General features: G+C 44.3%; 2 protein-coding genes across 3 annotated transcripts; one reads left to right on the top strand and one right to left on the bottom strand.

Annotated features, from left to right (window-relative positions):
- The first annotated feature begins 206 nt into the window (after positions 1-206).
- RAC1 (Rac family small GTPase 1) lies at positions 207-14342 on the top strand. Of its 2 annotated transcripts, XM_039560211.1 has the most exons (7): positions 207-372; positions 6403-6474; positions 7785-7902; positions 10153-10209; positions 11682-11744; positions 12456-12615; positions 12769-14342. In XM_039560211.1, the coding sequence occupies exons 1-7, from the start codon at positions 338-340 to the stop codon at positions 12897-12899; spliced, it is 636 nt and encodes a 211-aa protein (XP_039416145.1). In that variant the 5' UTR covers positions 207-337; the 3' UTR covers positions 12900-14342. The 2 variants fall into 2 exon arrangements, with proteins under 2 accessions (XP_039416145.1, XP_039416146.1); XM_039560212.1 differs by lacking the exon at positions 10153-10209.
- Positions 13836-27226, bottom strand: DAGLB (diacylglycerol lipase beta). The gene is made up of 15 exons (XM_039560210.1): positions 27003-27226; positions 26380-26531; positions 24024-24198; positions 23261-23522; positions 23044-23169; positions 21925-22052; positions 20907-21033; positions 20477-20560; positions 19982-20059; positions 19503-19583; positions 19287-19414; positions 18741-18809; positions 18573-18645; positions 17369-17622; positions 13836-15895 (listed from the first exon to the last, which is right to left on the bottom strand). The coding sequence occupies exons 1-15, from the start codon at positions 27095-27097 to the stop codon at positions 15703-15705; spliced, it is 2025 nt and encodes a 674-aa protein (XP_039416144.1). The 5' UTR covers positions 27098-27226; the 3' UTR covers positions 13836-15702.
- Between the last annotated feature and the right edge of the window lie 425 nt (positions 27227-27651).

Raw genomic sequence — 27651 nt, 5'->3', positions numbered from 1 at the left:
GACGGGGCTGCGGGCTTGTGCCAGCAGTGCCAGCGCTGACATTCCTGCTCAGAACGGCTCCGCCTGAATGCACCAAACGGGGATGGGCGGCCGGGGCCGCCCTTCCCGGACTGGGTCAGTGGCACAGCGCCGGCTCTCCGCCCCGAGCGCCCCGAGCCGAGGCACCGCCCGCGAGGCGGCCCCGGCGCGGCCCGGCCGGATGTGAGCGCGGCGCCGCTTCCTGCGCTCGCAGTCCGCCCTCTCGCTCCCCGCCTTGGGTGGTGCCGCTGCCTCGTCCCTGCTCCAGGCTCAGGGCGGAGGCGGCCGCCGCTCCCTGCTCCGCTCAGCAACAGCCCCGATGCAGGCCATCAAGTGTGTGGTGGTGGGCGACGGGTAAGTCCGAGGGACTCTCGGCCGGGCCCGGCCCTGAGCAGCTCCGCCGGCCCGTGGGAGGTGTCGGGCCGCGGGGCGAGAGCGGCCCCCGGGCCCCGCCGCGGGGTGTGGGCGATCCCGGCGCGAGGCGCGGGCGCGGCCCGGCCGCCCTGAGGGAGCGGGGCTGCCCGGAGCCGGGGCCGGGACCGAGCCGTGGCCGGGGGCGGGTGGGTGGCGGCTGCGGCTTCCTGCTGCTGCTGCCGGGCGGGGAGGGAAGCGCGGGCACGGCGGGGCCGGGGAGCGGGGGTGTGCAGGGGTCGGCAGGCCGTGCGCGTCCCTGGGCCGGCCGGCCGAGCCTCGCGTCGCCGTGGGGCCGGTGCTCCAGGGCCGGGGCCGTGCCGGTGACCGAGTGCTTCGCGTTGGCGCGGGCAGAAGCGGGCGCTGTGAATGAACACGGTGTGCTGGGCTGTCCGGGCAGGCCGGGCCGCGTCCCTGGACTGCCACTGCTTGCTGGTGTTCTTTCATCACCGAAGTAGTCCAAGTGTATTAAAAAATTGCCATATTGTTAATTATATGAGAAAGTTAATATTGATTTGAAATACCTTTTGTGAAAGTAACAAACTTACTACCTTTTAGAGTTTGATTTTTGACATCTGACTTTTGCTGTAAAACTGAATGAAATGGGCTGAACTCTATGCAGATCATAAATGCTTTTGGGCAGAAACTGCTTTTTTGCCTGCAGACATCTGGTCTTGTTAGGCTCCTGTCTAAAGGAGACTGGTAGGCCCTTGAAATACAAATAGTTAATGATACACTTGTCCATAAAGAGCTGTTACACCTACAGTATCTTAATATGGTGTTGCTTATATGTGAAACAAGTTGGGAATGCTTTTTAGAATCGAGTTAACTTGTAAGTTTAGCAGTTGGATTCAGTGTGAGGAGTGCTGGAATTGAGGGAAGAGTTTGTGTGTTTGGTGTTTTTGAATATTCTCCATGATACTATTCCCTTCAGCTCAGAGGGATTCTCTCTCTTACTGGATGTCAGAGCTCAGTGGAACATCACAGGCCGGCTGGAAAACAAGACTTGTCTTATGCAGTTTGAGGGGCTTTTTTTTTTCCTTTAGGAGAAACAAAAATCCCAGTGTAGGCTGAGCATAATTGGTGTCACAGCAAACTTCTGTAGATGACAGAGGAGTGAAGTGTATGTAAACGGACTCGCTGCAGTGGTCTGTAATTTCACATGGTGCCTTAATCTTCAAGTTATTTGTGTGGGGTGGGGTTTGTTGATTTGTTTTTAATGATGTAGAATCCCTAAAAAGGCATCTAAGTATGGTTGAAAAATAAACCTTACAGTGTGACAAATTTGTTTTGACTTGCTATGTAAGATTTGGAGCCATATGAACATGAAAGTGGTATCTCGATAAATCATTTTCGTAGTAGTGTGGGCTGCTCTTTTGCTTCTACCAAATTTAAACCCAACAAAATGGCTTTTCTGCTGTATTTTGTTTTAATTCATCTGAACTCTGTATTTACAATGCTGTAAATAAATGGGATGCATCATGTTTGGGTGGGGAAAAGGTTCAGTCTACTTCCTCCTCTAGAACTGAGAACTCAGTACAGATGAACTGTATAATGTTCACTAATTCATTCAGCAAAACAGCTCTTTGGGTCATTTGCTTTGTAAACCATCCCTCTTCCCACAATTTTTGTTGTTCTTTGTCTTGGAAATGTAAGTGGTGTAGTTCTACCTGACTTTTGTACGTGTGTTAACAAAATATGGTAGTTTAATTTCTTTTCCTTCCTCCTTAGTTAGAAACAAATCTTTCTTAAAGATCTGTTCAGGTACTGTTGCTTAGTTTTGGTAGTTTTGTATAATTCTCTGTTAGCTGTTTAAGAAAAATATTTAACTATTTGTGTTTCTTTGTGCTGTTGCTGCTTCAAGAGCTCCAGCATTGCAGGCATTCTAGGAAACACCATGTTTGGCTGAGATAAGGCCAAAGTTTTAGTGTTCCTGTAAAACAATGCAGGTTAAAGATTTGCTTATGTACTATAAAACTTGGGTATTGTTTTATGTACCCTCCACAAAGATCTGCTAGGAACAAAATAAACAAAGCTGTAGAAGTACCTGTGGTTATTTTTTTAATTTGTTAATGAGTAGGCTGTTTCTCATACGTAACTCATGTTTTGTTCTTAGAGTTTTGACTAGTGTATGTTTAGGCAGCTAACTTGACTAGAAAAGTGTGGCATGTGTGCTAGTTTGGGCTAGCATATTTTCCCCTTGGTTTTTTTTACTTCACTGTGGGGATTGTTTGGGGGAAAATAAATGACAACTGTTGCTTTGAGCTGTCATGATAGAGAGCAGGAGGAATGTGCAGGACAGATGAAGAGCAGCCGCTGGAATAACTGCAGGAATTGCTGTTGATTGACACTTGAGAAAAAGCATTGGTGGAAGTTATTTTTAGCAGCTTTTGTTTTCACTCCAAAAAGGCAGCTATTAAGTGGTACAAAATCTCCAGCGATGTTGTGTAACATTAGGAGAAGTTCTGCATTTTGGAGAAATTTTCAATTACTGGATGCCATAGAAGTTGTCACACTTTGTGCTCTTCTGGAGGCATTTTTAAATTGTGGAAGTACTGTAAGAGCAGTAATTCAGGAGCTCTTGTTTGGAATTCTGCTTAATCTGAGGCCTTGTCTACTAAAGCCGTGCTGTATTTGCTTTGATGGCTCGGTGAGAAGGGGAGGGCATAGGATAATCGGCTTCTTACTGAGTGTCGTGCAGTGTTTGTGTGAGGTGCTGAACACCTCGGGTCCCTCCCGTGCCATCTGGAGAGAGTGCAGTGACTTGAGATTTGGTAACTTGTGTTACTGAACGTTTCAAAGCTTTTTAAAAAGTACTAGTATTGTAAGTACTGAAGAGCATATTTGGGGGAGGGTGTGTCACTGTGAGTAACACAGCTTATCTGAGAGCCTATGCAGCTAAACCTACTACAGCAGCAGTACTGAACTCTTGATCTGAGGGTGGTACTAGGGAAATCTCAGCTACTCTTTAATGTCTGAGCAAAGACCTGGGCAGTTGTGCATCGTGTCTGCCAGAGAGGTAGTTCATGTGCATCAGAGAAAGGGAGAAAGGGCGCAAGCAAAGCCTTCTATGAAGGCTGCCATCTGCAGATAAAACATGGTTCCAAGCAGCTTACAGTGGGGAAATTTCATAAAACTTGTTAGCATAAATAAAGAGAAGGAATGTTTTGTTTCAGGAATTGATACATATGTGGTTATATAAATACGTTGATTCCTGGGTGCTGCTCAGAATCAAAAAGGGACTCAGTGCTGTCTTTTGTTAAGGTAGTTTTGTTAAGCGTTTAAAGCTGGATTTCTGTAGGCCATGTTTTTGATGACAGTCAAATGTTGCTAGTTTCATTTATGTAATAGTGGGTGGACAGAGCTGTGATTAAGTAGTTGCTAGAAATCTTATGACTAATCTTGGTGTTATTTTAGATTCTTAGTCTCAGCCTTTATGTACAAGGATTTAAACTTTGCCAAACAGTTGGAATTCTCTTTAGGGGAGTTGCTTTATTACAGAAATTAGAAGTCTAAAAAAGTTGATAAAGCACTCAGAGGATGTACTTTATAAAGGTAGGCATTAGTGTTTATTTTTAAGACTGGTGACCATAATGATCTGATTCGTGTGGCAGTGAGCCAAAAGGCAAGGAAGGCAGGAAACCTGGATGGAGCAAGTCTGAAATGAGGTTGTTGAACGTGTTTTTTCTTGTTTAAATGACTCTGGCTGATTGGTGCTGCAGAAACACACTACAGGCACTTCTAAGCTTGGAATGAAACCTCTCACCACCTTCCTGTGCTGTTTTGATTAGCCACAACAGACTCAGGAGTTTCAGTGCAAGGTGGGCAAAGGAGCCCGGATGCACAGAAAAGTTCTTGATTGGCTGCTGAAAATGTTGAGTTCAACATTAATTTGTTGGAAGCTCAAATTACCTGTAATGACTTTACTGGAAGCTGAAGCGTCAGCCCAAACAGGTTCCAGAAGCGTGAGAACGTGTCGTGTCTGCGCCTCAAGAGATTTCCCAAAGCATTTGGCTGCTGCTCCACTCGGGATCCTGAAGGTTTTCCCGCCTGTCCTTTGTGAGCTGGCCCAGCACAGCCGGCTGTGGTGTTGGGAGAGCAGCACATCCAAACTGATCTAACTCATCAGCAGGCAGCTAAAATAGCAAGTTGTCCTTATGGGGGAGGAATAACTTTCTTTAACTCCTTGTTCTGGCTTGTTAGAGTGTTAGTTCAGGAGCTAAGATGGGATCTCCTCTTTTGACAGCTGTTAAACAGGTATCTGCATGGTGAACTGCTCCTTGATTGTTTCCCACACAAGTTTTTTTGAAGGGTAAATCCATCTACTTTTGAGCACCAACCCTTTACAACAAGGGCATGTTCAGAGATTGTACTTACTGAGAACAGAATTAAATGCTTCCTTTCATGATGCTATTATAGCTTGGTAAAGAGTGCGTGCTGAAAGGAAAAAACCCTCAAACCCTCAGACTGTGTGAGGAGCTGCTGTCTTAGAAGCAGGTGTGAAAAGCAGGGTGGAAAACTTCATGGTATGGTCAGAGTTGCAGCAGATAGGGTGGTATGGCAGGTACTGGCTCAGAAATGTAAAGCAAATTACAATTAAAAATGGGTGTGTGGGACAAAATCCCAGATAATTTTGCACGCTGAAGCGACTCTTCCATAGCACAGGCATTTCAGGTGATGTCAGAAGCTGCTATCAAATACCTTCTTGGGCTAATGCAGTGAGGAACTGCTTAAAGTTGAACGGAGAGACTTTAGAGATTGAGCTGTGACTTACGGATGTGACAAAGCTCAAATTCACTTGTGAAGGATTTAGTTCAGGAGGCTCATGAGTCAAACCTCATACTAATGGCACAATCATACGTGTAGGTGCAGCAAGGTTTCAGAGTTACTGCTGACTGGTTGTGAGCAAATCGCTGTAGTGATAAAACATCTGCAAGACAATGCAGTTTTCCCTGCCCAGGAGCAGGAAGGAGGATCGGCAGGGTGTGAGGCTGTCTGGCAGCATCGTTTGGAGGAACAAGCTCACCGCTGGAATCTCTCACGTACGGCGAGTGGGAAGCCTGCAAGGGAACCAGTCTGCAGTGTCACGGACACTCTTTGCAGACACTATTTTAAAAAAGAAATAAGGCCCAATTTCAGGTTTTCCAACACTTTAATTGAAACGGCAACAAAAATTGAGTGCTGTCGTTAATCAAATGTTTGACTCCAGATAAGATGTGGAGAGGAGGGTGGAGAGTGAAGGAGCTGGCTGCCAGAGTTCTGAAGGAATCATGGAACAGAGCCTTGTCCTGACCCCATTTGAGGCTCTTGTGAATTAGATTGGTAGGAAGAGGTTTGGTGTCCAAGTTTTTCAATACTGGAATGTAATTTATCTATAAATCAGTTAATGAAATGTTTGAATAGTTGGTGAATGCATGTGGGGTGTCACTTTGCAATAGCAGTAAATAATGTGAGAGTTATCATTTGTATTCATTCCTTAAATACTCCAAAATAATGATATATTTAGAAATTATACTTTCCAAGCTTTCTTTAACTTCACTTATATGCAAGTATACAATTTTCTGGAAAAGAGAACCGTTTTGGAGTTGTGTAAGGGTATCTGGAAATACTTCTCAGGTTTTTTTAATTTCAGAGAGTTGGAGTAAGGTGACCTTCCTGGGTATTCAGTCAGGTGACTAGGAGGTGTTAGTAGTCTAATTAATACCTGTGGGTTTGTTGGGGTTTTTGGGACTAAAAAATAACAAAATGTGGTAATCTATCACTTCACAAAATGGATGTTTATATTAGGTGTGTTTTCATTGCCAGTAATTTTAAGGCTGCAGTCTGTCAGCTGTTTTCCTGCACAGTAGTGACTGGAGACACTCAGTTGTCCTTGGGTGTCTGGATGTAATTAGTCTTCTTCCCCTAAAAGAAATGTTATTTCTTGTTATTCAAGATGAATGTGTTTTACATGTGAACTTTCTCTTTTTGCAGTGCTGTAGGTAAAACATGCCTACTCATCAGTTACACAACCAATGCATTTCCTGGAGAGTATATACCCACTGTGTAAGTACTTATAAAACCCAAAGAACTCATTTCTCTCAGCTTCTCAGTGCCTACTGCCATTCCAGATTCCTTAGCTGAATTGTTTGAATTGGCTGCAAGCACCCCTCAGGTGTGTGTACAGTTGGAGCTTTTACTGAAGCACAGTCACACCAGTGCCTGCTGATGGTCCCTCAGTTTTGGCTCTCTGTGCCTTCTAGGCCTGGCTGATTAGGGACTAACATTTGCTAACATTTTACCAGATGTTGTTCTCTTCCAAAATAGTGTGTACTGTCATTTATAATAAGCAGTCCTAAGGCTGAACAGCTTGTAAAACATCATATCACAGTCAGAAATAGTTGTCTTACATGGCTGGTGATTTTTTGTTTATTTGTTCCTTCCACTTTTTGTGCTATTGCCAATCCTGTGCTAAGCCAGCCACAGCTCTGTAGCTCCTCAGGCGAGACTGTGGAGACTCATTTATTCTGGTGCTTCCCTTTTTCTTTCACGCAAGGATTTGTCAGTATCAGTATTAGTGCAGTTCTCTTTTCCAGGGCCTGTTGGGGGGTGTTTTATACATGTGCAGCTTCTTTGCCCTCTTCTGATGTCTCTGTATTTTCATCTCGCTATGGTGCTCCCTGGAGTATTGAGTTTTTCAGATAAAATAAATTCTAGTAAGGTTTACAGACACTTTTGTTACCTGTCCAAGGCCTTGCCGCCTTAGTTACTCCTGTTTCTTTTCTTTGGTCTTAAATTCGAGTTTTTGCTTTACAGTTGTGTTCCCAGTGAACTTGGTTTAGCCTTAACCTTTGCACCCACAGCAGTGATGAGATAAAAACGATCCCTCCACTGGCCCCTAGTTATGAGCTTTGATATTTCATTGGAGGAGGTTTTGATTAGCAGGATTAATTAGCTTTTTTCTTACCTACTGTTGTCATTAAGGATTCCTTGGTTGTTGCTCCTGTATCTTCTGTTCTAAATCTCACAGCATGAGACAGATTAACTTGCTGAATGTCCCACTAAGACTGGAAAGTGCTTGCTAAGTACATCACCTGCTTTCCTGTGCTCACTGGGATTAACACTTCTTTGGAAGAGCCATGACAGGGATCACTTCTGCTCAGACTGGACCAAGTCTGTTGTGTATAATTTTTTATTCCATTACCCAATGCCACACTTGTTATTTAAAGAACAGCTTTACTGTCTCTGGGGAGCAGACAGGTGCAATGAAAACATTTCCTTCCCTGGTTTTCCCAGTTAGGACTCTATGAGGCTGAAGTCCTTGGGTGCTTTATTTTACTGCAAGCTAATGCAGCTAACTCTCTCTTTGTTTTCAGTTTTGACAACTACTCTGCCAATGTAATGGTTGATGGAAAACCAGTCAACCTGGGTTTGTGGGACACAGCTGGTCAAGAGGATTATGACAGACTACGTCCACTCTCCTACCCGCAAACAGTAAGAGCTGCAGGGTGAAACCAGGAGCAGTTTTGCCTTATGTTGGACAGCCTTGTCTAAGATAAAGCAGTTTTCTTTTTGAACATGAGGCCAACACTGTCACACCTGGAGTTGTATTTATTAGTAACAGTGACCTTCTTTCATTTTATGTGCTGTAGCTGTAATTTATGATCTCTGAGGTGTGTACAGTTGCAAAAAAGTTAAAATTTGTGTGCCCCGTGTATTCGTGTGCACTGGTACTTGTAGGGTTTTGTGTAGTTGCAGCCTCAGAATTGTCTAGAATGCTTGATTTAAAAGGGAAAAAAACCACCCCAAAACTAACCCAAAAAATCTTGGTGCACAGTCCCATCAGCTAGTCCATCGATTGTAAGGTTAGCATGCCTGCCAAAGGCAGGGTTTGTTTTTGGTTTTAGGCGATGTTTGGCTGCAACCTGACACTGTCACTGCTAAGCACTTGATACTGTTTAGTCTGTGTGAAGATGTTCTACATGTGAAAGAGGCAGCACTGAATGAAGAGATTATTGATATTGACAGAGGCTGCGGTGTCCCAGCTTTCCAATGTGCTTGAGCCCATGGTTATTTTATTGCTTGCTGTAGTTTGTGCTGTGACATCGATACAAATGTGCTTCTGTCTTCCCTGTGTGCAACTGGTTAAGTCCTGCCTGCATCCTGCATCTTTCCATGTTTGAGGAAAATGCTGAAGGGATCTGCTCTCTTCTTTCCAGTGTGACTTCAGCTACAGTCAATCTTTGCAGAGGTGGTTTTCTAATCTCTTTAGAGCCCTGACTTTTACCTGATGGAGCTGTGTTATAAGTAAAGAAAGGGTAATTTGCAGGGTTTTTTTGGCTCTTGTTGTTGACTGTCAAATATATGTTAAATGCAAGTAATGCAAAATGCAAAATTGTCCCACTTACTTGACAGCATAACTGCTCTCTTGAATAATGTGAATCTTATTTAAGGAACTCTGGTGCTATTTTTAGTAATCTGTCTTAATTCACAATTTCCCTTAAATTCACTGCTCTCTAACTTAGAGTCATTAGGCTTCCCCATCAGTTATGATACACAAGATTGATACAAGTTTGCCAGTTGTGGGTAACTACAGTTGAAATGCCAGAAATACCTGTCTTTTCTAGGAGAGACTATGGAAAGCTGGTTTTCTCTAATACTTAGATATTTATAGGATACTTAAAACTTCAGCTTTGCTTAACATAAAAATGTTTTCAAAAAAGTGGAAAAAGATATGTTGAAAGATATTTAATAGGGATAGAATGCCTGTGACACAGAATGTCTGTGACAGAGGGACAGAATGCATGTGCATGTCTTCAGCCTGCTAAAGTAACCGAGGCTTTCTGGTAGACTGCAAAAGAATTCCATGTCAATCTAAGCATCTTAGGGAAAAAGTGTCTCCTGTGCAAGCATGTATAACTGTTCAGTACAGGTTTAAGTACTTTCAGTTATTTGGATTGGTTTTTCACAGCAGAAGATTAAACAGGGTGGTAAGTCTTGAAATTCTTGTGAAGAAGTCTTCAGGTTTCGGACTTGTCCACTATCAAAGATTCATCATCCCCACAAGACTAACAAAAAGCACAGAGGAAGAGGACAGTGGTGCTGATGAAACCTGACTTTTTTTTAAGATCTGTGTTCAGCCTCCCTTTTCCTTCACTGTGGTGTTTAAAACTCACCCCTTGCATGTTCTCGTGGCCCTCCTTTCCCTATTAGTGCACCTGAGCGATGTTTTGGGCAGGGTGAAAGCAGCGGGTGTTGGTTACTTGGGCAGTGTGTGTTGGGATCAGCCACCCAGCAGTTCAGTTGGTAACTTCACAGTGAAGGCTTGGCATTAATTTGTATTTTTTTCTCCTTACTTTTATTCCTTAAATATACAGGAATTTAGTATCTTCTCCTGAATGCATTTGAAATCTACTAATATTTCCAAATATTTGGGGAAGGAAAGAGTTGGGACAGAAAAGATGGTCACGTCTGTTTCCTCAGGAGAGCAAACCAAAGAGAAATTGTTGGTTGGGTGCTTTTCAGGAGAGGTTTGATCTTGCAGGTTTCCCCTGACAGTGCAGAACTGGTTTCTGGGGAAGGCTGGTGTCTGCTCTGGGTGCAGTTGGTTGTGCTGAATTACAGGGCAGCGTCTCTCTTAAGAAGAAAATCCTCCTTGAGAATGTCTGTGAGCACAAATTGCTGACTGAGAACATTTTCCCTTAAATCCATTTGAGGAGTAACTTTATCTCCTGCTGTTATTAGGTTGGAGGAACCAATGGTAAGAATATATCTTCCAGTCTGGCAGATCAACCTATTGCCGTATGTAAAACTTTAAATAAACTTCAGTTCCAAGTTCTGTCATCTTGTCTTGCCTATGATAGTGATAAATTGGCCCCTATTTTTTGAGCAAATACTTTTCTTGGAACTATCAAATTGCTAGATTTGAGAACTCTGTTACCAAATTTCTTTATATGAGTTGCTAAGATTAAATATTTTCTTGAAAACAAATAGCTTTTCCTACTTAGTAAGATTGATAGTGTGCAAGACACCTGAGATCTTCCAGTATTTCCTTGTGGTTACACCAAATCTTTTGATCTCTGGAGCTAGTGAAGGAGAGAGTCTGCATCACGTGCAGCCTTGAGTCCCCACAAACCTGCAGAATTGGAAAACAGAAGTAGTGGCCATAGTATCACATTATTTGATGTTATTTCTTTCTTCTTCTGGGACGCTGCTGTGGAAACCTGTTGGGTGATGCATGCAAGTGCTTAGCAGTGAGATGTCAGCTGCTGACCTAACAAAATGCCTTGAAATGCAGCACAATCAACTAACATTCTGCAATGCCTGATTCTCTAGCACGTTTGGTACCAGAATAAGTACAGATGCACAGGTAGGTTGGGGAAAGTTGGGCTTGTTTGGGAGACACTTCCCGAGTCTTGGGTCATACAGCAAGTTTACATCAACACAGACAGAGGAAATGAATGTTGGGGTTAATCTTGAATGCTTGCAGAATGGAGCATGTCACCTGTGAAACCTGAATTGTATCCTCCAGTTACCATAAACATGTGCTCTGAAATATTTTTACCTGCCTTTACTTAGAATTTTTTGCCTTCAGTTGAAAAGCAAGATGTGCAAGATTCCATTTTTCTTTCTGCTTTCTTATTATTTAGAAAGGAAAGGGGGGAGCTTTGAGATTTTTAATGCCCTTCTCAATCCTCATTTGGTTACAGAGAAATTCTAAAATTTTTTTATACTGGCATTCAGTAGGAGTGAAGTTTTATAAGAAGTTCAGCAAGATTCTTCTGATTTGGGCATGAAAGTAGTAATTGTTGAAATTCTCGTGTTTTCTTTGGCTTTTTTTATTTCATGGTGTATAGTCAGCCTTTGCAATTTAAGACTACTTTAGAGTTGTTTATTAATAGTTAACACTTTGCAGCATCTTATGCTGATGAGGTCAGTGAAGAAGAAATGACATTTAGAGAAAAAAAACCGTGCAAGGCAGTGGTATTAGTGTCCTGCTTGCTGGCTACTGCAATAGCTGATTATAAATTTGACTGCAGTCTATTTGTTGTTTGTTTTCCCCCCTTCTCTCTGGCTGCTTGTAGCTGCCTGGGAATGGATTTCCCTCTGGGAAAGCTGCCTTTGATTGTCACATGCAACTGTATTGCTGACCTTGCCTTTTGCAAGTGTGGTAGAGCTGGCAGTGTGATGGAGGTACTGCTGATATTGGCCTGTTCATGACATTTCTACAGTGGTTTCTCAGTTGGGCTGACTTCTGTCAACTTGTTTTGTAGGATGTCTTCTTAATCTGCTTTTCCCTTGTGAGCCCAGCTTCCTTTGAAAATGTCCGTGCTAAGGTAAGGATGTGCTGGTACCATTTTATTTCTGAATGTTCATCATCCTGTTCACTTCACAGCAGAGCTTGGAAAATGTTAGGTGCTTTTTTTTCCAATCGTTTTTCCCACAGGCCACGTGAAATGCAGTTTGGAAAAGCAGAAATCCATTTGCCTAACTTGTGAGTCATGGAAGTTCAGAGCACATGACACACTTAAGTACGAATTGTTCCTTGATGCACTGATAACAGTAATTCAAGAGTGTTCAGCCAGCAAGGTGCTGAGATCACAAACGGGAGCTTTCCTTTTAGTACAGTTTGAAATAAAAAGAGTTTACAAACAAATGCCTGTAAACACTGGGTTGACAGCCCTTGTTCCTTGCATCAGCCATCCTTCTGCACGTGCTCTGTGACTGTTGGGAGTGTTCCATGTCCTCAGACAACTCAGCTGCACAAGGAGGCATCTCCATGGGCAAGGGGGGCTCAGGGCTCTTCTGGTGTGTGAGGAAAATACAGCCCTTAATGGGCTACATTTTTTAATTGTGTGGAAACAGCTGCTGGCTTCACTAATGGTGATGTGCCCTTTTCTAATCCTGCCCTGATGGGATCTTGGTGCTCCCGTCTCCTCCGACTGACCGAAAGTGAAGGACTGGGAGCCTTCAGGTGAGGTGTTCCAGGGCCTTCAGGGAACTCTGCCCCCACACAAGAGACACCATTTTTTATTTGTCTTTTTCAGTGGTACCCTGAGGTGCGGCACCACTGTCCCAACACCCCCATCATCCTCGTGGGCACCAAACTCGATCTCCGGGATGACAAGGACACGATTGAAAAGCTGAAGGAGAAGAAGCTGACTCCCATCACCTACCCACAGGGCCTTGCCATGGCAAAAGAGATCGGTATGAGGCAGTGGGGTTATTGTTGGCTGTGTTTGTGGAAGACCTTGTACCTTAACTAAATAAAATGCCTGGCTTTTGTTGTGGAGCCAGCTGGGAGCAGTGCTGCTGGAGCTGTGGGAAGCTGCTCTGTAACTGTGTCTCTGCTTCCCCCAGGCGCAGTGAAATATCTCGAATGCTCAGCACTTACGCAGCGAGGCCTCAAGACAGTGTTTGATGAAGCCATCCGAGCAGTGCTGTGCCCCCCTCCTGTAAAGAAGAGGAAGAGAAAATGTCTGCTGCTGTAAACGTCACCCTCCCCCACCCCATCAACCCTGTGCTTTGCTCAAACAATGGAGCATTCACATGCCAATTTTTTCTGTTATAAATTAGTTCTCTTCCATCAATTCTTGAACCAATTGACAATTTCATGGTTTCGTTTAAAGTATGATCCTTACCTTGCATTCTTCTAAGAGAAAAACTGAAACTCCTGAAAAGACACACCTATGTAAAGCCTTATTTTTAAAATCCTCTTCTTGCTCAATTAAGTGTTGCCAAACTATCTGCTGAACTAAGTCGCATTGTTGTGCTACAAACACTAAGCACTAAACTGTTTTTTAAAGATTCTTCTTGAAAATGACTCTAATTTCTGGTAGGAAATGCAAAATCTTTCTAGTTTTTCACAGTAAGTAACAGTACCAGGGAATTAGCAGAACACTGCGCTCTAATGTGTTTTATCCTGAACTGTTTTCCCAGCGCAGCCGTTGCCTGGTGGTGCACCCAGCACCCACCTCTGGCAATGACTGACACCCGAGTCACAGTGTAAATGCTTTATCGTTGGTAAGGGCTTGGTTGCAATCTAGTTCTTGCTGCTGTGATTGAAAAAATAACTATTCTTACTGAAGTGTATCTAGTCCTTTTGACAGCATTGTATTGTGATGAATAAATGGAATATTGGGTTGGATCAAGAGATAGTGCCAGACAGTATTTTGACACTGTACAGCTGACTTACACTACACTGCCAGAGTAGCTCAGCAACCATTTTCCCAGAGGTGCAGTAGTGGAGAGAGGTTGGTGTTCATGGGTAAATTCCTTTGAATTTCAAGTAGGGCATTCATGTAGGTACAATTCTGAATCAGTCATTCCCACTTTTATGTAGTAGATGCTTTTCTTGTAGAATCTCTTCTTACTGAGCAATATAACTTGTATTTTAAAACTTTCTGATAGAAATTGGCTTTTTTTTCTTTTTTTTTTTTTAGAGTAGAATGTTTAAGCATATCCTCCTTATTTTCCTGTTCTTTCTGACCCAGTAAGTTATGCTTTCTGAGGAGCTTTTAGTCTATTAACTAGGTGTAAAAATCATGTGAAGCAGCTTTACACATTTTAGTAATTTTTATATTTTAAACCTCTGTTACTGACAAACCTTCTTAAATATCACTATTTGCAAGATCCCCCCACTGTAACGTGACTAATGCAGCCAAGTGTTCTTTCTGTCACTCCATGTGCAGCATCGATTGCGTAACGGTAACTTGGGTCTGTGAGGTTCTGTAATTAGTGCTAATGTTCTGTACCTTCTAAACTGGCAGGAATATGATGTTGAACTACACCCTTTCAACCACTAAAGCAAAATTTAAAAATAAAAGTTGCAAAATTGTGAAGTTTTTACATTGATCTTTTGCTAATGCAATTGGCAGTATGTTTTGCATGTATGACTTAATAAATCCTTGAATCACAAGTGTGGTAATGTTTGAGTTTCTGAGCAAGTGTCTCGTTCTTGTGCCACTCTGAGCTCACATTCTTGTTCCATGCCAGCAGCCCCGTGTGCCTGTGTCTCCTCAGGGACAGTGTGCAAACCCCAGGCTGGCAGTGGTGCTCTGAGAGCCCAAATTAAACACAGCACTTGGCAACAGCTCTGCAGCAGCCTTGCCCTGTCAGTGCAGTTGTTAGAGCTCCTGCAGTGGGTTAAAGCTGCTGGCAGCAGGGGCCAGGTTCTCTGTTCCATTCCCCTCTATGCAAACAGAAGTGCTTTTCCTCTGAACCTCTTACAGTTTGTGCTTAAATGCCCCAGATTCCAGGCTCTGCGTGTTGGCTCCTCTCCTCCAGAGTCGCTGCACCCAAGGCTGGTGCCCTGGGCCCTTGCAGTCCCTGCCTCGTTGCTCTGACAGCCAGCACTGGTCCCTGTCATTGCACAGGAGCCAAGGTTTTATTGTGCATTTAATTTTGTCTCCATACTGAGTATCACAGCAAGAGCATCCACACAGTTAATTCTCAACCACATCATATTTTACGTACATCAGGTTTTTTTAAATAAATGCTGCTGAGCCTTAAAAAGAAAAAAAATTAAAATAGTTACACACTAGAAACAAGGAATCCACTTTTTAAAAATCAGTACAACTGGTTACACATTCTTGGCATAATTGGAGTGGTGCTCAGTAGCTGGAGCTGGTGACCAACATGATGCCATGGCCTGAACAATATTTTTTTTCTTCTCATTAAGTAGTTTTAGTTTCAAATCAATAAAAGCAGTGATGTAGATCAACAAATACAAAAGACAGGTAGATTAAAGAATATTGCACATGTATATCCAAGCAGCATTTAACCACAACACACCCTCCCCCCCCAACCCCGGGATCCCAGCACAATCTGTAAGAAAAAATAGTGCAATCACTGAGCTGTGCCTGCTGCAGCCCGGCCCGGGCTGGGCTCACTCTGCCCTGCAGCCCTGAGCTGCCCCACAGCTCTGCCACGGCCCAGGCACCCAGGAGGGGATCTGGAAGCAGCAGTGGAGTTGCAGGTAAGGTCTGGCCCCGCCCCCCTCACACATTCACTTTGGTCAAGCGTTCAGCTGCTGCGCCAGCGTACACAGGCTCAGCTGGAGCTTCTCACCCTGATCCGTTCTGGAAAAGCCCAGCCTTCAGCACAGAGACAGAATCTGTGCTTTCACCAGCACAACATTCCCCGAGGTCGCTGCACAGGCAAGGGCATTAAGACCCTTGTTCATTTTATGCAATGTGAGCAAAGTACTGAAATCCACTTAGGCATGAAAGTGGAAATGTGTCCTGAATACCTGAAACCTGCAAAAAAGCCCCCCAGGTTGTCCTTGAGCTGTGGTTATACTGCACTGGGGTTGTAGTCTCGTGTTTGACAAGACAGACACGATCCATGTTCCTGAGACAAACTGTTCAGAGCTTTCAGCACAACATCTGGCATGTGGTCTGTGATCATCTTGGGACTTATTAAAATGCTGCTGAAGACAGTTTCGTTTGACCATCTTGCTGTGTATTTAATATCTGAAGAACACAACCTAGGAAAAAACCACACCATAAATACAATGGCTGTGTCAGAACTGGAACAGGCAAGCTGGACACTCTGGACATTGCTCAGGGAGGAACTGGAACCCTCTCACAGCAGCAGGTGAGCTCCCAGAGGTGCAGGTCTGCCCTTCAGCAAACAGCTGGAATTGCTGCCATGAAGTGTCCCCGAGGGCAGAACTGCACCAAATTACACTGTGCATTAACAGGGAAAGAAACCACCAAAGATTCAAATAATCTTGCTCCCAAAAACACAGAATACAGCCTGGGCAAGGAGGGGGAGGGGGCTAAACACTGCACATTCACGTGGTTAATGTCAAATTTAGGGAATAAGTCACAGTGGTATCAACAGGAGACGAGGCAATACATTCAGTGCTGCACACAGGCTGCACCATTCTGAATTAAATCCCAAATACATGATGGGTGCTCTTGTGTGCTAGTCCAACTTAAAAAACCCCCCATGATTAACTGCTGTGCTATGGAGTAAGATAGAAAAGAAATTAGCTCAATAGAAGAGCAGCCATCGAGAAAACCTGCCAGGTCAGAGGTGTTCAAGTATCTAACTTGCAAAACCAGTATCAAAATTGCTAGAAATTAAAGATGTGAAGCTTAAACAAAATACTGATCTACTGAATGGGAGGAAAAAAGTGAATTTCTTCTCCAATACTTTTCTCTCCTCTCTGTAAGACACAATTTCTCTTTTCTTCTATAAGATAGTCTTGTGCAAGTTAGAAATGCTCTTATTTCTCTTTCAGAACACAACGAGAGGATATCATGGCCTGCCTGCTGGTTTATGGGTTGTTTTAGGTTCCTTTGTCTAAAATCACCCAACATCAACAAAAAAAAACACACAAAAAACCCCTGAACATGACACTGCCCCAACAAAGCCACAATCCTCACTCTTTCAGCAGTTTCAGCTTTCTGGTGTCTGTGTCTCAGCTTCCTGCATCCACAGAAAAGCAGCAAATGACAGGAAAATCTACAGGCTCTGTGGGCACACACTGGATACTGGGGCAGCTACAGCTCTCCAGCCTGGCTGGGTCAGTGTTACAGGCAGTATTGCACCTCCTTCTGATCACCAGCACTCATGTGACTGCTCAGTAACGAGGTATTTTGTTACCACTTCACCACTACCAGGACACACTGCAGATCTGCAGTCTCAGGCAGAAACTGCAGCCTGGCAAAGCTGAACTTGCCAGTCTTAGTGTTTAGGTCCTCACTTCAGCAGCTGCCATAAATGGGCAGGATAAGGCATAAAGAGGAACAGTGTCCAGGGCTTGCAGCAAAACCAAAAGAAGCCAGGAGGCACAGAATAGAAACTGAAAGCTGGGTAATGTGCAGTAACCAGAACTGGGTACTGGAGATGCAGGTAAGTCACAGAGCTGGAAACGTGTACTTTGAAAGGGAGAAGGAGCTGTAAGTAGACTTTAGAGAGACAGGAGAGTGGAATTCATTATTCCACTTACCTCCTAGAGCTGCATTCTTCAACAATGTGGATAATCTTCCCAGGCAGATACAGATGAGGATACTGAGGGGGTGAATTCAAGCGCGATTCCTCCTCAAGGGCGTTGTATGAAGGCGACCGATGAACCATTAAACTCTCCTCAGCCAGAAGGGGCTGGGTCAGGGCATCCTGGTTCCTTCCATCCAGCTCTGTTGGGAAGTCATCAGGATCTCCTCCAAACACCTCGTACCAACACCCCCGCAGCAAAATCTGGTACTGATAGCAGAGAGGAGAACAGTCCAACTGAAGTCTGGCATCTCTTCAAGTAACTTACTCTAAAAATTACTTCATGCACATGCTCCCCAAACTTTGTTTGATAATTATCTCCTTGCTGAGTTTTCCCCACAGTAACATTCATATCAACAGTATGGATCCCAAGCCTCCAGTAATACCACAGAAAACATTACCATCTTTACCAGCTGAATTACTCCATGTGGATTCTGCTCTGCAGGTTTAAGTTAAGTTTTCTTGCACCTGTAACTTCTAACTGTCCATTATCTTATCCTGTATTTATGACATCACACAGACCCTCTGCACATCCTGGAAATCTTGTGGGTATGGCAGATTCAAATTCAGATGTTCAAAAATGGCAGTTCTGAATCTTTAAGCCACACCTCTATACCTGCAGTACCATCCTGCCTGACATCACACTGATCCAGCACTTTCAAAACTGTGTTTCCCACTAACAGTAAAAAGAGGTAAAGAATTAACACTGTAACAGAGAAATATTTGCTTTCCAAATGAATTCTGACAGTAATATTTCAGTAAAATCATTAATTGGCTTACCTACTCGTACTAGAGTATTAAAGTAAGTAATCTTACTGACTTCTCATAATTTTAGCCATTTGGGGTTTTTTTTCCCATTTTTGTTTTTTAAGTTTCCTTTTATCAGCAAAACTAGCAAACAGATAATTTCAGGTGTTTGATGGTGTAAACTGGTATATCCGGAGTCTTCCTGAATCCTAATCTCCAACAATACAACTTTACAGGATAGGAGACTAACACAAATGTCACTGAATTAACCACAAACCATTTTGTTCTGAAACACAATTGTAACTCTCAGCTTTAAGATCAAAAATACACACAACCAGCAGTGACTGCATTAAATCTGGGGCTTAACCCAGGTAACAATTCCACAATTTTAACCAGGAACTGCACTTAGTTACCTTGGGTCTGTTGCAGTTTGCCACAATTCTCACTATTCTTCTCTTTAAATCCTCCATGTTGGGCATACTTAACCTGTTTAAACACACAGAACAAAGTAAAGCAAAGCCTTCTATTGTCTGCTATCAAACACATCTCCAAATATCAATTTAAAAGTATTTTCATCTCACCTTGCAACAAGGTCTTTTCCAACAATGACTGAAACAATGAAGTGCTTAGTATAATCTGCAAGTGATTTGCTAAAAATAAATAAAGAAAAAAGAAAAAAGACACTTTAGATGCACTAAAGAGATAAGCAGAGTTTAGTTTTAGGATGATCACTATCTGTCAGTAAAAATGCAAGCATGTGGCAGCAGCATTTGCAGTCAGTGCCTCAGTGGGCGTTCAGACCTCCTTGCTGAAGGCACAGAGTAACTTCAGTGCTGACTGTAAGGGTGTGGGGATGTCCACCAGGCCACAGCAGACAAGTCAGGTGAGCGTTTTTCTGGAACGTTTAAACTCTCATTTCACTGCCTGACAGAATTCCCTGGATGTATTTCAGTCTGTAATGTTCTGCCAAGGACTCGACTGTAATTCCAGACGGAGCAAATTAATTTGAGTGGAGAACATAAAAACTCTTCCCATAGTCAGGCCACAGCTACAACCTAACACACCTGGCAGCTGCCTTAAAGACTTTTACAGCTTAGACACAGAGCCAAGCAACAGAAGTCTCTCACCTTAAGAGCCCTCCTGGGGGAGAGAAGGCGTAACACCTCAGTGTGGGGAAGGAGTTCCTGAGCATGACGGCCAGGATAGATGCTGTCCCACCACCCAAACTGTGGCCAACTATCACAAGTTTATATTCCTACAGACAGAGAGACAAACTTAGACAGACACAGAAAAAGCTGTGGGTAATTTTTCTGACAAATCAAATTATTTGGGAGGTAACTTACTGGGGCAATTGTGAAAGCCTGGTTTAAAATTCCATCATTTATTAGTTTTCGATAGATGTAATTTGCAGCCTGAGTTATTCCCTACAAGAGAGCAGTTCAGGTTAGAAGGGTGTATCTAATCTGAGGTGTGACACACGTATAGTTCAAATACAACACCATCACAGAAAACCCTCCTTTTTGCAAAGCTGGTCTTCTCTTTAACATCCTCCTGACAGAGGTCTGGTTATAACCAAGAGGTCTGTTGGTGTTGTTATGTATGGGTTAAAAAGGTTTTGGGCTATTTCGTAAGGACATTAAGTCTGATAAGAGGATTAAAAATTCTACCTTGCAGTGCCAGAGGCAGTATTTGATGCACCAAACACTGAAATAATTTGTGCAATCCATCCAAGGAGAACATTCTTCTGTTTAACTAAGGACCCCAGGTGTTTATAGCTTGCTACTGCTGAGCTGATCTACAAACAGCCACAGGCTGCACACACCTTATGCACAAACCCATTCTCCAGAACTTCCTCCAGTGTCAGGTCTTCGCAGTCTGCTGACAGATCAGTGAGAATGTCCTGCAAACAAAGCTTTGCTCAGCCCTCCCTGCAGGGCTGTGTGGCTCATGGGTTGTGCTCTGCTGCTCACTCCTGCCACAGGGACATCAGCTGTGGGAGCAGCACAACACATCCCACCACACAGCACCACCCCAGCAAACACAGCAACCACAGCTCCAAGCCTGGCTATTTCCAACTGCAGACACCCCATTGTGGATGCACTCCACCCACAGTGACCTGGAATTACCACCGCCTGTCCTCCACTCTCACTTCCAGTAGCACAGGGAATACCACCCATCCAAGGGTTTATTACTTAAACCTGCAAGACTCTTACCTGTGAGTTATTTTTTACATGTGCCAGAGTAACACAATTTCCTCTAGGTACTGGGAGTTCACTCATTTCTATAAAGCTAATTATTGATATCAGATGGATGATACCTCAAAAGACAAGGTTCCTCTCACAGCAACCACAATAGCTTCTTTTTTGTGATCCAAAGCAACAAAAAATGGAATCTCATAGATCTGGAGGAGAAGAATGTAATCAGTAAAGACACCAACTTTTTGTAAGGGCAAGCACTTGTTCTCACCTTCTGAAAGCTCTTATTGAGCTCCATATTGTACTACGGAAAGAAGCAGAATTGGTCTCTTATCTGGTTAGTCTAAGTGCCTTTTTTCAATACTGAGACAGACTTATATCAGTGGTTTTGTGGCTGTTCCATTAGAATAGAAAAGAAATCCAAACTGAATTGTTTTCATTTGGCTTTGCATCCTGCACTTCATAAATGCTGAAGGCAAACTAGACCCTTCACCCCTTGCCTTCCCTGAATTAATCACAACAGCTTGCTGAATGCCTGTCCAGGTTGTTTACCTTGTTATGAAAACTGATATGAATGAAGTCTCTGTACTGCAGTCCTGTTATGTTTAGGATGGATCCAAAGTGAAAGTTATGACGATCACTGCCCATTATATCAGAATCTGTTGGTCTATTTCTGCAACTAACAAACACAGAAGAGAAAAACTTTCATTTTCCAATTTTTTAAGTTTCCTTTCAAAGAATCAAACTCAGTTAAATTTGCAGAAGGCCTTCTGCCAGGAACCAAAAGTACTTTCTTTTTGCAGTAGCACAAGTAGTCTGATACAAGATGTTACCTCTGCCTTGTTACAGGAGCACTGGCAGAGCAAACAGTGCAGTAAGAAAGAATTCTTAAGATTAAAAGCCACTGAGAGAAAATACAAATGAGGAAAAAGGAAATTCAAACAAAAATCTGCACATCAATCTTATGTTTTATCCACAGTATTATGTGGTAATTTTTTTCAGTAGATTATATTGAATATTTCATGTTAGTAATTATGAAAATCGTTCTTACAGTCACAAATATCAATGGTCACATACAGCAATCATACATAGCAATATGCAAAATGACATACTGACTATAAACATTTTTGATTAAAGGGGTCAAAAGAAACAAAAAGGAGGCTGGAGGGACAGGAAACTTTAGCTAAGTCCTTAAGACAGGCAAAACTGTTGATAGATTTTTATTTCTATATGTACGTCTGTGCCCAAAAGGCACCTAGAAAAAGCCTCATTTTAAAATATGTTTCATTTAATTAGAATTCCTCCTTTGTCATTTTGCTAAATGATTTTTTTATCTCAATCACAAACTTTTCTCATTAAAAAAACCCCAATCTTTGAGAGTAGTTAGAGGTTTGAGGGTGGAATTTTCTCTGAATTTGTGAAAGAGAATTCTACCAGTCAAGCTCATGTACTCCCAAGAGTGATACAGTTAAATGCAACCAAAATACTGCTATTGCAACTGTTTTATTTCTGCTATGACTAGTTAAATAGAAGGCAGCTGTGTGTTTTTAAGCTCTTGGGTCAAACCTACCAGTCACCATTGAGCTTACAGAGTGCAGTATACGGGTTGGTGTATACGTAGTAGGGCCAGCCATAAGCAGCTGCAGCAAACAGCATGTAGTGAGCAGCATTCTCCAGCTCAACATCCAAATCATCAGTCTGGAAGCACATAGGGGAAGAAAAGGAAGCAGAGAGAGGGAGGAAGGCGTGTTAGGCAGCCTCAGAATAAAACTGAACACAGGCTAGTGAAAATCAAGGCACGATGGAATACACACTACCCAAAAGGAAAACCTCAAGATCTAAGAGGAACTAAAAATAGCCACTTGTATTTCAGGAAAAAGTCTGTGTTTATTTATGTAGCTACAGAGCTCAAGGATCTTGTAAAGCTCTCATTGAATCAGTTTCTTCCAATACTGATACACTGATAAGCTCGATGCTGAAAGCAACATTCACTCCAAATATGTTACCTAAGGATGTCCAGGGGAAGGCTAAAGAGTCTGCAGCAGATCTCTCTGGTACAGACTTTTAAAGCACGACCCCATCACACTGGCTGGATTCAAAAGCAAGTTGACAGAGATGCACTGGTTGAAGTAAAACTATATACATCTATGAAACACAGGCCAAAAGGAGGGGAAAAAAATTACAAAGGCACTTTTCCACTGAAGACCAGCAAAAATCAGTTAGCAAACTAACCCACCCCCTGCAAGCATTTTAAAAGATGCTATTTCTGTTCTTACCCTGTCTGGGTATTTGCAGCAGACAAACAGCCCACAATACATACTAGAAGACTATCTTCTCAGTTCTATGCAAAAGGCACCAAATATTATATTCTCCTTCTGTTCCCTTTCTCTCCCAACTGTTCAACAATGATCAAATGTCCTAAATGGTTCCTTTTTTGCACTGAATTCCCATTCAGATATAAGTTCTACTCATGCAAAGGCAGAAAAATGTTTGGCTATAAACTCATCAAGTTGTTTTCTCTGCATTTATTAATACCTTACACTGTTACAAATTTTTATTCCAGTGTTTAATTTAATTAAAAGAATAAACAAAACCAAGAAAACCCTCTACAGAAAGAAGTGCATTTCAATTTGCTTTGGCACCATTTCCTACAATAATTACACCAGAGGCTGCACCAACCCTATCTTACCACAAGAGACGATGGAGAATGACACAGGACTTCTTCAGGCTCCTTGGGGCAATTTTCCATTTTATCTTGCTCTTGATGGAGCAGAATCAAACCAGCTGCTATATCACTTGGCACCAGATCAGTGTCCTGCACAAAGACATGGAAGACTGTGTAAAACCACCCCAGAGCTCAACACTGCAGAGCTCTCTGGGAACACAAGCGAGGCGCTCCCTCTTACTGAGAAGTAGTTGCGGAAGAGCTCGGCGATGCTGGTGAAGGCCACCCGGTGGTCATCGTCCTGCACGATGCAGCAGCACAGCAGCCGGATCCTCTTCTCCCACACCCTGGTGGCAGAGCTCTTCACGTTGTACAGCAGCTGCCCCGACTGGCTGCTCTCCAGGTTGCGGCTCACACCGTCGGGCAGACAGAATGTCTTCTTCCCCCCGAGGGGGTCAAAGACAATGACAACTCCAACGATGGTGAAGACGATGATAATCCAGCTGCCAGACAGGAGGGAGTGGGATAACTGATCTGTGAAACCAGACACTTCTGGCAAGTGTGCAAGAAATCCCAACAACAGATCTTGACAGGCAGAAAACGCGGCTGGGTATGGAATTCTGTATGGAGACCTCTGCTGCTGTCCTGAGGGTGCAGCTCTTGGCACTGGGCTTGCAATACTCTGGGCACCAGAACAAGGCTGTCAGTTCAGTTCACACAGGGCACCAAACCTGGAATCCCAGCCCTGTGCTTTGGAAGCAGCAGCCCAGAGGTGTGACAGCTCCATTTTTCAACACCAGCTAAGTGACCTTGTTACTATCCCCTTCACATTTATCCAGTTTTCTACACTCCCATTGTCCCTCTTACCCTTTCTGATCTTCACCTCCTTTCCTTCTCTGCAGGACATGCTCTCTCTCCCAAGGCAAGCAGATTTTTTAGGGAAGGAGACCATTTTCCTTCTCACATACACTACCAAGCTCAGATTTGTGGGAAAGCACCTTTACCTTGCAATAACTGTCCCAATGACGCCATTTATCACAGTCTTCTCACACTGCACACTGTTGTCTGACACCCACACAGCTCCTACAACAGCCCAGATGAATTCAGGGAAGTAGAGAAGGAGGCGAGTATAAAGTATTTTGGGAAGTGATTTTCTTGGGCCTGGATTAGAAATTGTTCCTGAAATTAGAGAGAGAATTTAAAACAAGAACCGCTCATGAATGCACCTCAAGAACACAAAATCCTATCTGGAAACATGAACTTTCTGGGCTTTACAGAAAGTAAGAAACAACTGAAACGATCAAGTTCTTTCATACTAATGGAAAGCTATCACTGAAGCAAAGAAAAACAACAATGGGTTTATAGCTGTGATTCTTAGAATTTACTAAAACCCAAACCAACTCTAGTCAGAGACAATTCTGCACTGAACTTGGGGCAGCAGTGCTGTGCCCAGCATAAGCCAAAGCTGCATCCAGGAGCAATGGCTCACCTACAGCTCCTCATAACACTTGGGGCCCTTTATTATTCTATTTAGCTTTTAGTTGGTTGAATATTTAATTTTCAGATGCTATTTTGCTGGGCTATTATGAAGTTTTGTTAATGGAGTTACTAAATAATAGGAGAACAAAAGTAGGACCATTACCAGGACAAATACTTCTCAGGCTATTCTCTGCTTTGTTAATTTACTAACAAGCTCTTTGTTTTAGCACTCTCAGGCAATAAAAAGGGAGTAACTTTTGGCCAACTCATCTCCTTAAACCAGTTTGCTGATCCCAAGGTAATGAGGTACACCTGAGCGGGGTGTGCGTGCTCAGGTGTAGACAGGCAATTTATAAAGGCTGCTGAACAAAAACAACTTTGGAAACTTTTTTCCAATTACACAGCTGTGGTTCACACCCAGTGATCAAACTGTTTCAGAAGCCCTCGATCCAGAGGTTGCTTTTTCCCATTCCCAGGTCGCAGCCTGTCCTGTAGCAGCGTGGTTGCTTACACAGACACAATCAGATGGAACTGTAGTTCCTCTAAACAACTTTTCCTTTCTCAGCACCACCCACAGGGTGTGGAGACTCCAGCCAGGTTCCCTGCTGGCATCACCAACTGCCAGCACAGCACAAGGGCTGGTGCAAGACCCAGCACACCCAAACCCACACATTACAACCACAGTCCAACACACCTCACCTTTTATTTTCTTAGAAATTTATTCAGCTTCAGAATTCTTCCATCTCTTAGTTACAACGGCCTTTACAACACAATAGCTGTACTTTCATACCGAACAAGGGTCTTTTATTACTGCTATTTACAGTTACCTCTCTCACCTCTGCAGCTTTGGTTAGAGCCTGGTGCTGACAACACCAAGGATATGGGTTTGACCCCTGGATGGGCCATTCACCTAAGAGACGGACTCAGTGATCCTTGTAGGTCCCTTCCAACCCAGAATATTCTGTGAAACTTTGATATAAACAGCACAGTCTGCCTGATCTTACTTCCCCTCCTCTGAAAACTCTAGGAAAACCAGTGGTCAGATTCAAGGCCACGATTATCATCCACACTTCTGCTCTGTCATTTTCTCTTCATGCACTCTTAAAATTGCTTAAATTGAAAGAAGTATAAATACTTATTTACAGAAGCATAAATACTTATTTTCATTGTGTCATGAGAACCAATATATTAGAAACTGTGGAGTCTCATCTGTTACTCCAGAGACCACACACATTTTTCAAACTAATCCTCTTAACATTACTTCGATGATCAGGTGCTTCACCAGAAAAAAGCTTCCCTAGCAATTTTAACCCAAAATGAACCATTTCTACAAATGATTAGAAGTTGCACTGGGATCCTTACTTCTGTTCAGCCATTCAGTTCAAGCTGTGGGTCCTGCTCTATTTAACAGTACTCACTGTCAGTTTTATTATGACATTTATACAATTCACTTTTCTGTGTGTTTTTCCCCAAGCAGCCCGCTGCAGCTAAGGGACTTTTACAAGACATGACTAAACCTGCCCATGCAAGGCAGAACTGACACGATAGTTCATATGATTCTGGATGCATTTCCCTAAATTCCTGTCAGAGAGGTGGAGCAGTGTTTCATCAGCGGTCATGCAGAGAGAGTTTTCAGGATGCTCTGATGGCAATGAACCATTAGCTCCACTAAGATGTTGTGTCTATTTATTATGTTAGATTCCAGACTAATAAAGATAATACTATTAAAGCAAGTATGTTAATGCTGATGGAGTTTTTCAAGTCTGACTACCATCAAAACATTTCAACTTTTGGTGGCTTTTAATGTCAGCTCCGGATTAAAACCACGTATCTATTACAATTCTAGTAGATAAACACAAAATATCATTATCAACTATTTACCTTGCATACTGATGTATACAAGAGCAGATAACGCACATATTATGGAAGCCAGAAGAATGAGGAGGCCGAGCAGGTAGCTGTGCAGCAATCCTCCCCCAGGACAGTTAAATTGCCCCTTGTGAACCGTGTAAAGGACAAGAATCCCAATCCACCTGCCGGGACGTGAGATAACAAGAGTTATAGCCGGAAGGGGGACGCGCCTGCTGCCAAGTGATCACCTGATAGGTAGCGCTCGTCGTAAGGAAAGCGTTGCACAAAGATTAACAGCAAGGGACCTGTTACATAAGGAAAGTGTCAGAATGAAACCACTACACGAGCACTCAGCAGGAATTACAATTCAGTCGAGCCACGGGCTCCGAGCGTGGTGCTACTCCCTCCCTCCGAGCCCAAAGCACCGCGGCTGGCGGACACAAAGCAGTCCCGGTATTAATTACGAAACCACACGAGCGCTACTCGGAGATGCAGCACAGCGGGTGCCGGCGGCCCGGAGCGCTCCGGCAGCGCGGGCACCGCACCGCACCGCGGGGGATGCGCCACGGCCGGACACCGCCCGGGCGCGGGCACCGCTCACCCCGCCGGGAAGCGGCCGGGCCGGCGGGCAGCGGCCCCGGGGCGCGCCTTACCACACCAGCCTGACGAACAGCTCGAAGGCCCCCGGGAGCACGAAGTCATCGCTGCCGATGGCCCAGCGCCGGCCGAACACTACGAGCCCCGGCATCCTGCGGGTCCCGCCGCCGCTCCCTCAGGGCCGCCCGAGCCCCGTCCCCCCCCCCCCGCCGCCAAAGACTTCACCGCCCGCCGGGGCGGGCACGACGTCACGCTGCCGTGACGTCACGACGCCCACACCGCGCTGCTGACATCGCCCCGCCCCGCCCGATCGGGCCGCGCCGCGCACGCGCCTGGCGGGAGCCCCGCCCCGCCCCGGGGCGCGCGCGCGGAGCGGCGGGAACGGCGGGGGCACCCAGGGCGCGTGCGCGGTGCGGCTCGGGCGGGGCCGGGCGTGGCCGCAGGGAGGATTGGGCGCCCTGACGTCACCGCCCCGTGACGTCACGCCCACCAGTGACGTCACCCCGCCCCGTGAGGAGGCTGGAGCAGGGCCGCCGGTACCGGCACAGAGCGAGGAGGCGGCTCCGGCCCCGCCCGGAGCTCCCGCGGGCCTCAGCGGGCGGCCCGGCCCGCCAGTCCAGCACACGGACAGACCGCGCTGGGGAGCGCTGGGACAGAGGAGACGGCAGCACCGCGGCTGCAATAAACACTGCTCAGCTGGGCTTA

Source organism: Corvus cornix, chromosome 14 (assembly GCF_000738735.6).
Source record: "Corvus cornix cornix isolate S_Up_H32 chromosome 14, ASM73873v5, whole genome shotgun sequence".
Classification (NCBI taxonomy): domain Eukaryota; kingdom Metazoa; phylum Chordata; class Aves; order Passeriformes; family Corvidae; genus Corvus; species Corvus cornix.
Note: the sequence above shows the minus strand (reverse complement) of the source record. Positions and strands in the feature narration are given on the sequence as shown.

Bases quoted from the DNA above. Each gene is read 5' to 3' on its own strand.
- RAC1 (XM_039560211.1), top strand. From the start codon at position 338: ATGCAGGCCATCAAGTGTGTGGTGGTGGGCGACGG. The intron at 6,475-7,784 runs GTAAGTACTTAT...CTTTGTTTTCAG, and splicing joins GGAGAGTATATACCCACTGT to TTTTGACAACTACTCTGCCA. The intron at 11,745-12,455 runs GTAAGGATGTGC...TGTCTTTTTCAG, and splicing joins TTGAAAATGTCCGTGCTAAG to TGGTACCCTGAGGTGCGGCA.
- DAGLB (XM_039560210.1), bottom strand. From the start codon at position 27,097: ATGCCGGGGCTCGTAGTGTTCGGCCGGCGCTGGGCCATCGGCAGCGAT. The intron at 24,199-26,379 runs GTAAATAGTTGA...CTCTAATTTCAG, and splicing joins TGTATACATCAGTATGCAAG to GAACAATTTCTAATCCAGGC. The intron at 17,623-18,572 runs GTAACTAAGTGC...CTCTGCTATCAG, and splicing joins CAAACTGCAACAGACCCAAG to TACCAGATTTTGCTGCGGGG.